Source organism: Haliotis cracherodii, unplaced genomic scaffold, assembly GCF_022045235.1.
Source record: "Haliotis cracherodii isolate W230 unplaced genomic scaffold, xgHalCrac1.p SCAF_3, whole genome shotgun sequence".
NCBI classification, from domain to species: Eukaryota; Metazoa; Mollusca; class Gastropoda; order Lepetellida; family Haliotidae; genus Haliotis; species Haliotis cracherodii.
In genome coordinates this window covers 25,230,792-25,242,030 of record NW_027266286.1, presented here as the reverse complement: position 1 = coordinate 25,242,030, position 11,239 = coordinate 25,230,792, and the positions used below count along the sequence as shown (strand labels likewise).

The 11,239-nt window shown below is 39.0% G+C and overlaps 1 protein-coding gene across 1 annotated transcript; it reads right to left on the bottom strand.

The window, feature by feature from the left end:
- Positions 1 to 6,760: 6,760 nt before the first annotated feature.
- On the bottom strand, positions 6,761 to 10,659 carry LOC139474418 (headcase protein-like). The gene has a single exon (XM_071257431.1). It carries the CDS (start codon positions 10,524 to 10,526, stop codon positions 9,048 to 9,050), a length of 1,479 nt encoding a protein of 492 aa, XP_071113532.1. The 5' UTR covers positions 10,527 to 10,659; the 3' UTR covers positions 6,761 to 9,047.
- Between the last annotated feature and the right edge of the window lie 580 nt (positions 10,660 to 11,239).

Here is an 11,239-nt window from a genome sequence, read left to right as displayed (position 1 = left end):
GGTAACATTGTATACAATATCTCAGCCCCTATGTAATATGTTTTCATTTTGTTTTTTGTATAGGATCGTACAATGGTTCAGGCACATTTTAATACCCAGTTATAGGGGTTTTATTGTCACAATTCAATGGAATTAGTGTCTTACCTACTCACACGATTTGAAAATGAGGTAAAAAAACATGATTTTTATCAATGTTTCCACTGAGAATTAGTATAACAGTTAAATGAAACAAAATGTTTGCAAAATTCAGATAAACGAACACATTACCTGTAATCAAAGACATAATTTGGATATTTTAATGACTAAATAAAAATGTAACAGACGATTTTATCAAATTATGCATTTTTCCTTCAATTTATGCAATGTTGCCCCCCTGAAAATTCCCGCGCACACTTGCAAGCTTACTACCCAATGAAAATTGTGTACAGATACCTCCTTTATGCAATAGAAAAGATTTAAGGTATACAGGTAAATGTGGGAACGAAGTCTTGTTATTCCATGGCGTGATGCCACCGTGGTCTGTTTGCAATACTTTTCTAATAGGCTCAACGGCTTATGGGTAATTGAATAGAAAGTACATACATTTCTGTTAGAAAGCATTTGTTTATAACGTGTAATATTTGGTCTTCTATATATAGTTCTTAAAATGTTCAAGATGCTGTTAAATGTTCCATTATATTTATTACGCCCTGCGACAATTACTGAAAGTGAATTTCAGCTATATCCGTGTCGGTAATATATAGGTATGTAGGCCACATCTACGCTGACCCGAGGAGTCAAAATTCTATTCAAAAGCGGGAAAACTTCTGAAGCGTGTCAGCTGCAAGTTCTGCATTAGATAACATATTCACCTTGCTGTGTAATAAGAATTTTCTGAATATTACCTATTAAGCTCTGGTTATTAAAAATAAACGTATTATAATAAAATAATATTAATATCCTTAATTCATAAGATACTCGACCCAGCAGAGCTTTATAGAAAAGAAAATACACAGAATTCTATTTTCCAGACAATGAAACTAAATACTAACAAAAGGACCTTACGTCCTCTAAAGCTTTACACCTGCTTATATTGTTCCCAGTTTAGAAATATCTCGTAGTTAAGGCCCATTCAAGATGCATTGGAGCCAAATATAGCGCGTTGCTTTTTGTTCAAACAAATAAAAAATCTATTTTTGGGTCAAAACACAACACTGTGGCGACCGCTTCTTGCCAGTTTCAACCAGTTGATATTTAATACCAAAGAGCGCTCCGAAAACACAGGTCAAGGTCAAATCGGTCTGAAAACAAAGAAGCAAGACTTGTTTTGAACATGCACTGAAACACCGCATTAGACGACGGATGCAAGTAGAGCGTAGTCAAATTCTTTGTTGCAAGCAATACATTCCTCCAATTTAGGAAACAACATACATGTATTAGAAAGAGTTGTCGTTTAACATTTTGCGACAATGTGGTTTATACATTTTTTAGGATAAATATTCATATTTTCGAAACCCTATACTATAACGAATCAATATTTCTCTAAGAGATCAAAATGAACTTTAATTTTTTTATGTGTTTAATTATTTATTTCTGTTGCTTACTTGACATTTTGGTTGACATCTGCAGATTATTCATATATATTTGTCATTTGAATCCCTTTTTGAATATTCAGTTAGAACAAAGACGAATAGAATGATTATGTATAGATATACTACATTTTGTATCCAGTTGTATTGTAAGTCTAAGAGGAATAATGTACAAGTGTGTAAGTATGATTTGCTGGATGTACGAGACTTAAGTATTTAATCATAGGTATACGTAGCGATAAAAAAAGAAGATATTTTTGACACAACTGTCATGCGAGGCCTGTAGGGTACACGTGTCAATAAAGTTTTGTTGTTGCACAGCTAGTATCCCTTTGAACCAATATACAATACATACTTTATGCTTCGAGACTCGTACCGTTACTTTTCTATCTAGACTTGCACAAGTCTCTAAGGCTATAATTATTAGTTTAAATCATAATTTCTAGATAATGTAAATAATAAAAACATGTTGTCCCTATAATGAGTCTAGAGTCCTGATATCTATCTTGCTTATTAGGAGGATGGAATTACTATACATCCATGGAGTTTTTTCTTTCAGTACAGACTTGGAGCAAGGCTACTTATCTATCATACACAGTTTCATTTTCAGCAATCTACATTGCAAAATGCCGTACAGATAAATTTGTAGATGGCATTAAAGTCATGTCATTAAGGACAAATGAAAAGAAGAAAAGAACATTCACTTCGCTTAGTAAGGGAATATTTCATACTGGTCCTTTTGAGGTCAGTTTAAAATACCTGAACATTTTTTCTGTTGTTGAAATTCCTTAAGATGACAAACAATGCTGGTTTTGACTAACTTGCTGTGTCTCTTGCAGAGAGAATTAATACTTGATGGTCACATTGTGCACCCGTACATCCATCGTCTGTTGATCATTTCACTTGATTGAAGCCAGACTTTGTTTACATATTTGACATGACTCCACAAGAAAGAAATCGGACATTACTCAACACACGTGGTTTAACACAAAGCCTTTGTTAAAAGGGACAGGGTCGTTTGAGGCAGCCTGTTCTTAGGGAACAACCATATGGGTTGTTTGTGGGGATTTTTTTTCTAAAAATATAATATAGTCCCTGATTTACTCATGAAAAAATACATATGCCTCGCGCTGTAATACAAAAACATAATGTGCCTTTTTTTGCAGACAAGCTCCAAAGAGAGACCCTCTGTTTTATGGTCTCTAGTCAAAAGAATACATTTCGTTTTTTGTTTAAAAAAGATACATTTAAAGACTTGTTTATGGTAGGAAATATAAATGAGCTCTTAAACATTGAAAAATAGAATTTGATGTGAAAACAAAATTCAAATATTACTCCACATATCGTCACCATCTTGTTTCATCTTTTAGAATGGTTGCCATTAATAATCAACAATGACGTCACGCCTAATGTAGCGAAAATTTCAAATATTCGATTGATAGATGAAAACAATGGAAAAAATACCGACAAACGGGTATGAAATGACCTGCATTAAAGTAAGAACTTGCTCAAAATATTCAAATCAGAACATTCTACATTGTCTTCAGACCGAAATGTGCTGCAGTCAGTGCAATTTCCATATTATTAAAAATGCTATATATACATATATACGTACAGCTAGTTTTAAACTACAAAGTCAAATCTTACATGAGCGCTATAGGTCAATTCATGACGCTATGTATTAAGAACGCACCCAGTTTACTTGCATGCTTTGGGTATGAGCTACGTACCACTGAGTCATATTGATGCGAGTACTCGATCAATAATACTGGGTGACGGATGGGTGATTGAGGCCTCCATTTTGCTAGAACGGCCTTGACTCCGGCAGGTCAGGATGACCTTGAAATCGAGCCAAGCGAAGCACAAAAGCCGATTGTGGTATTCAATAATGGACCTAGCGCATTTAATAGACTAAGATTAGATCCGACGAAGTAACAACAAAATCAATTTGATTTCAAAGTGATCGAAGTGTACGTATAATACTATTCATATGATAAACTGTCCCGAGACAGTGACCCGACTTCGCCTAACGCGAGGCGGACATACTTATGACGGGTTTCGTTTGATTTACCTCGTAGTTTCATAATGACATAATGAAATGTTTAATTTTTTACATTTTCTGAATAAAGAAAAAAGACACGTATGTTTGTACCCACCCCATCCCCACCCCCGATAACACGCGCACACGTTTCTTATGACCTACTGGAGCCTGTAGCTGAGGTACTTGACTTTAATCAGCCAAACATTTGTGATTGGTACAATGCTTTAATTCAGTCTTAGTGTTCACTGAATCATGCGATTGATACAACACTTTAATTTAGTCTTAGTGCTCACTGAAGCCTGGGATTGACTTCAATTAGTCTTACTGATCACTGAAACATGCACTTGATACAACACTTTAATTCAGTCTTACTGACCACTGAAACATGCACTTGATACAACACTTTAATTCAGTCTTAGTGCTCACTGAAGCCTGGGATTGACTTCAATTAGTCTTACTGATCACTGAAACATGCACTTGATACAACACTTTAATTCAGTCTTACTGACCACTGAAACATGCACTTGATACAACACTTTAATTCAGTCTTAGTGCTCACTGAAGCCTGGGATTGACTTCAATTAGTCTTACTGATCACTGAAACATGCACTTGATACAACACTTTAATTCAGTCTTAGTGCTCACTGAAGCCTGGGATTGACTTCAATTAGTCTTACTGATCACTGAAACATGCACTTGATACAACACTTTAATTCAGTCTTACTGACCACTGAAACATGCACTTGATACAACACTTTAATTCAGTCTTAGTGCTCACTGATAATGTTAATACTTTATTTCAATCTTACTGATCACTCAAACATGGTTGGCAACTTTATTGCAGGTCATTGTATCCCAGTTACATAGATCAATGATCGTGATGTCAATCACTGGATTGTCTGGTCCAGACTTGGTTATTTACAGACTACTGTCAAATAGCTGGAATACTGCAGAGTGAGGCATTAAACAGCAAACAAAAATTTCAAACCGTCCTTAAACCCAACTCACTCCCTGTACTGTTGCCTAGGGTGGGGGGGCACGAGTGGCCCAGTCATCTAAGGCTCCACGATTCGCTGTGCAGAGTTGCGTCCCTTGGGCACGCCAGAAACCTATGATTGTGGGTTCGAATCCTGGTTCGATTATGTTTCTAGGTTTGTCAGCACCATACCTGTGTGTGGGTTTCACCAAAGTGGTAAACATCTGAGACCTGCATCACTTCGGGCTTTCCTCCCACATTAAGCTGACACGCCGCGATAAAACTGGAATACTGTTAAAAGTGGCATTAAACACAACTCACTCACTTACTCACTGTTGCCTATGATTATTATGATCTAGTCCACAAAAATTCAGGAAAATATTACATATATACCATTAACATCACGATGGCAAATACTAATACCCTACTTATCATTCCTGAAAGCTGCTAGCTAAATTTCCTAAATACAGTCTATCATATATGTTTTAGTTTACTAAAGGAGGGGCGGTCGGGTAGCCCAGTGGTTAAAGCGTTCGCTCGTCACGCCGAAGACCCGGGTTCGATTCCCGACATGGGTATAATGTGTGAAGCCCATTTCTGGTGTCCCCCGCCGTGATATTGGTGGAATATTGCTAAAAGCGGCGTAAAACCATACTCACTCACTACAAAAGGAAAATAAATAAAACAGAATCATTAAATTCTACAGGAGACATAAGAAGAGTGATAAAAGTCAGTCAAATTTAACACAAAATGTTGATTTTTTATTTATCTGAAATAAACAATAATGTTTACTGTTTCTATGCTGATTTCTCATCACACATGTAAATATGGAACGGTTTGGTGGTCTTTTAGTCCTGCACCATGACTGTGGAATTTATATTTTTTAGGTATTTTGACTAAAAAGACTAAAAGCCTAGGCAAGTCTAGATCAAACTAACCAAGTCTAGTTTGCTTGATGCCACATGAAAACAGCAGAAGAGGAAATTCGAAATTTTAAAAACTATTTTAAAGACATGTTTTCATTGACTAAGGTTAGTCTAGTAGTCTAATGGTTAAACCTTTTGCTTGACATGCCAAAGGCCTGGGTTCTATTCCCCACATGGGTACAATGTGAGAAGCCCAATTCTGTTGTCCCCTCCATCTGAGGTAGTATATTGATCCCGTCACTCAGTTGTCTGCATGCCATGTTGCATAATCAGACAACTCTGTCACATGCACTACACCTTTTACCTGAAAATGTGATTTCATCATCCAGACTTGGCTTTCACAAGATTGAGTTGGGTTTAACGCAGCTTTTAACAGTATTCCAGTTATATCGCGGCGTGTCAGCTTAATGTGGGAGGAAAGCCCGAAGTGGTGCAGGTCATAGACGTTTACCACTTCGGTGAAACCCACGAGCACGGGTATGGTGCTGACAAACCTAGAAACATAATCGGAGCGAACCGGGATTCGAACCCACGATCATAGGTTTCTGGCGTGCCCAAGGGACGCAACCTGCACAGGGAATTACGGCGCCTTAGCTGACTGGGGGCTTCCACAAGAGATATTGCTGGGAGATATCCCTGAAATAAAATTGCATCACAATGCTTTGTAGATCATTGTGTGGTCATCGGTTACCTTGACGTCACAATCAAATGACATAAGAATCTGTCTGCCACTGAAGCAGAGCAGTTTTTACACTCAAAGACACTGATTATTACTGTTTACAAACTAAAAAGGTTGCAAGAATGACAGAGGATGATGAATAGAATCATCTTTTGATATGAAACGTATCAACACTCATCGATGAAAGCAAGCCTCTTATGTATTAAACTGAGACTCCTGTTGGTGTATTGGTTGGTTGGTTGGTTTGTTGTTTAACTGCACTCAGCAAAATTCCAGCTATATGACGGCGGTCTGTAAATAATCTGAGTCTGGACCAGATAATCCAATGATTAATATCATAAGCATTGATCCACGTAACTTGTATTAATGACATGCATCAACCAAGTCAGCAAGCCTGACCACCCGATCCCATCAGTCGCCTCTTACGACAAGCACAGTCCACATGCCTTTTACAGCAAGCATGGGTTGCTGAAGACCTATTCTTACCCGGATCTTCTCGGGTTTGGTGTATTGGAAATAAAAAAACACTCGGTCAAGATTGTCAACCTGACGACAAGCATAGTCGCTTTAAATAGAACAATATGACATACATATGGTTATACACTGCATTTATGTACATACCAGATTGTTGCTCAATGCTACACACAGCAATGATGCCAGCTATATGACACTGGCCTGTAAATAATCAATCAGACAATCCAGTGATTGATATTATGAGCAACGAGACACCTTAGGGTCCAATAGCACGTTATCATGGTTATCAACCAAAGGCTGAAACTGACCACTGCATCCATAAAGTCTCCTCAACATAGGTTACAGGGGACCAGTTCTAACCCAGAATCTCCCCGGGAAAAGTAAAGAACAAATACACAGTTGTGTCCAAAACCACTGAACGCAGGGCATTTCCCTATTTCTTCCCCGACAGGAAAGACACCGAGGACTGGCACATTAGTCCAAATAAAGAAATGTTTGTGTTTCAGGTAGCCCATCTCTCAGTTGTGAACAGTTGTCAAGAAACCCATATTTTACATTAAGAAAAAAAGAGTTCCGCATATTACAGTTTTTTTACCTACAAATTTGAGCAACATTGTGATAAGCTAGTGCTAAACATTATACAAAAATATATTTAAAAAAAACCTCTTGCCTACTGACCCATTTCACTTGGGCCCATGCAACCTGAAACACAGATACCGTATTGGACGTAATAAGAGCCCAGGGCGCTCTCAAAATTAGAAATAGGGGGCTCCTATTAGAATCTTATGTTGGTGAAAAAAACAGAGGTGAAAGATAAATTTTGTGCTAATTGGGATTGTTCACTAGCCAATATATCAGCAAATATCGCCTTGGGCGCTTATTAGAGCGGGGCGCTTATTACGTCGAATATGGTATATATATTTTTTTGGCTCTATGGCAATGAAAAAACAAAAACAATGATATAGAGAAAGATGAGGTTTATTTGGTGTAGTAAAATGGCACTGGCCGTGACATTTTCAGCACCGTCTCAATACAAGTTAGGAATATATAAATGCCATTTTGCCTTCAGTCAATGGAGTGAAAACTCCACATACCACTAAGAAACGAAAGTCTTTTTCCTTCAAAACATGTACCAGTCAGCAGTATATATCCTTTAAGAAACACAAAGCAAAAATACACTATTTGTACAAATACTGCTGTACAGTTTCAGCTATATGATTAAGAATGGTGGCAGCCATGATCAATTAATAACTACACATCCAATTCCACAGGAAAACATGGGCCAGGTTCCTCATGGATTGTTTCCATGGCAACAAAAACATTTTTCAAGAATATTTCAAATTGTTTATTTGTAATCTACAAATATTGTATGAAATGATTCTGAGAAATGATCTCAGCATGTTTGAAAAATCATAATTGCCAAATTTATTGAACATAAACATCCATATAATTGTTTATCTATCATTAAGATGAGAAACAAATTTCAAAATACCGCACAGGTTTTTAAATCTTTAACAAATAAAATTATGGAAATTTGTACCATGTAGTGAATAATTCAAAATGGCTGTCAAGATACTTTTGTATCTTTCCAAATATCCAACACAAACTGACATTAGTTGTTTTTCAAACATCTACTCTAAGGAATACTTGTGCTATGCTGCAAGTCATAAATAAACTAGCTAGTAACTATAGCTTGAATGAGAACTTTAGCTGCCTTCAAAAGCTTCCCTACTCGACAAACGAGCAAGTCAAGTTGACAATACATGGTCCATTAGAATGCGTATACGACACTAAAGGGTGGGTCGCATCATGGAGTCTTTGAGGCGAGGATCCGCAACTGAATAAGTCCCACTGATAACCAATATGTCACATCACATTAAATGTTGCACCAAAGAAATGGATATAGGGCAAATACCTTGCCCAGTAATGATCATGAACAATGGACTAATGGTCAACACAAAAAACAATATTCTCCAATGTTTCTAAACAAGAATTTATCCACATCCTCAACAGTATGTGCTTTAAGCTCAACTCAAAAATATGTCAAACATCCTGACCCGCTTTCATTCAGCATCTTTTGATTCACAAAACGCAAACTTGCAACAAGCAAAAAGCCATCCCCGAACATTTCGGTCACACACCAATGAAATTACACATTCCGATGGGACAAAGTAAATGATATTCCAAGTATGTGAATGTGCAAAACTTGCAATACCACATATTTTGTCCTTGAACATCCTGTCCATGAACAAGCTTCGGATGGCTGACAGGTGAGCTTGTCATACCAAAGATCCGTCATACCATGCACATACTACTACCTTGTGGAGATGAGATGACGATGAGGTGAAACTCCAGACTAGCAATGAAGCACATGGTCTAAGCCTCAGTAACATATAGGCTGCTTCACAATGTAGGTTTCATTCAGTGGTCGAATGAAGTGGTAATCATTTGCTTTGCAATATGGGCAGATTATCATCTGGCTGTACTGGCTGAAAAAGTTCAGTCCCGATTTTACATCCACTACAGCGCGACGACAGTGTTTGCAGGTCAAGCGCTTTTGGCAGCAAGGCATTGCTGCGAAGATGTCGTAGGTGTACATGGTGCCGAGGACGTAGGTACTGCTGTTCCATTTGCGCTTGCAGGAAGCACATTTGATGTCGGCTCTTCCCTCCATGCAGCAGACGCAGATGGAGTTGAGGAACTGTATGCGTCCCTCCCAGATAACTTGTACAACTCTCTCATCATAAGCTTGTGGTGAAAGGAAAAATGTTCCATCTATCAGTGGGTAGTGGTCGAAAACTGGGAGGTTTGACTTGCAAAGTACACACGGGATAGATGTCAGCTTGTAGGAGCTCAGCGCCGAGAGGACGAAGCTGCGGACATCATCATTTCCATAAGGGCCTTCATCTTCCATCTTGATGTTATAAGGGTTCTGTCGCACTCTTGGGACGATGTTGAATGCAGAGAAGTCTTGACGCTTCTTGAAGATGTTTCCTGCCGCAGCTTGAGCATGATCAGCAAAGAAGTCAGATTTCTTGCCATTAACCTTGAAGACGAAAGTCCCTCCTCCTACTGGGGAGGATGACAATGGTGAACAGGAAGTTGCAGAATTGGGGGGGCTGCTGCCAGTACTGCTGATGCTGCTGGTTCGAATGCGTTGCGACCCAGGACTGGAGCTGATGGGGTTGCTGGTGCTGGTGCTACTGCTGCAGCTGTTGTTGTTAATGATGTTGATGTTAGCACTTACGCTGCTGCTGGTGCTGTTGTTGTTATTGTTGTTGGCATTGGAAGTTGTGTGGTTCTGATGATTGTTGGCGTTGTGAGACGGTTTGTGGGACGTACTCACCACTGGCATGGGTTTGTCATTCTTCTTCTTGTGTTTCTTCAGTTTCTTGGCATTGTCAACTGGAACTGTCGACGGGATGTAGTTAAGATCCTTTCTGATATGCCCTCGTCCACATTTGCAGTCGCAGGCTTTAAAAGCGAGGTCGTAGCCTTTCTTGGTCCACAGGTTTTGCAGCCGCTGCCTCTCGCTCCAGCTTCGGGCACGGCCACATGATCGCAAATAGCTCAGAACCGACTGCTCCCACTCGTCAAAACACTCCTTATGCATCCATGTTCCGTTCTGGCAATTTTCATTATTACAGAAAACCTTCACAGCTCTTCCTGGCTCGTGCTCGTCAATTGTCTCCTCCGGATTCCGGCAGTTGGACGGGACACAACACACGAACATTCGGGGCCCGTCATTGTCGACTCGCGCCTGGCGGCCATGACTGTTGTTATTCGCTTCGACATGCTCGATATTGTTGTTCGTATCCTCCTCCTTAGAACGATGATTACGGTGGTGTTTGTGGTTAGGCATCCTCAGACTAAACCGTACTATCAAAGAATGTCACTTTTCACAACTGTCACAACGATTAAACACCGATTTCTTCCTCAAACGCTCCACTTACACTCACCGGTAGGCACACTCTAGCAAGTCTGTTGTGTTTCGGAAGGCGTGTCGACGGAATATAATGAGATGAATTGTAAACATGGTAGTGATTGGCTGTAACTTTTCATCCACTTCGAAAGAGATTCCATGATTGGTTGACGGTCGGCCTCGACCTTGACCTTTTCTTGATATGTTAATGAGCAGGGATGTTTACATCCAAAATATGTGTCGAGGTCAGACTGCCTGGCATATGATTCAAAAGCACTACTAAATATATCCCATTATTGCTGCAATGTGTAAACCGGCATGCTTGCATTAATGAAACGAGTTATACATGGTTGAGACTTAGAATCAAGCAGCCATGGATAGCTTTTGTCAAAAGAACGTTTGTGCAAAGGGATATATAAATAGCTACACATCACCTAGATTCGATTTTGTTTTTGTCGTCCAACTTGTCACGTGATTTGAACATAATAAGGAAGCTTAGCCTAGGTCGTGTTTATTTGGGTTTGGAGGGAAGGAAATAGACTTCGCCGAACACATTCAGTTGAAATGAAATCGATATAGCTTTAACATGTTATACAGGTGCAAGATATCATATTACATGCAACCTGCAAATGCGTATATTGTTCGCTGACGCA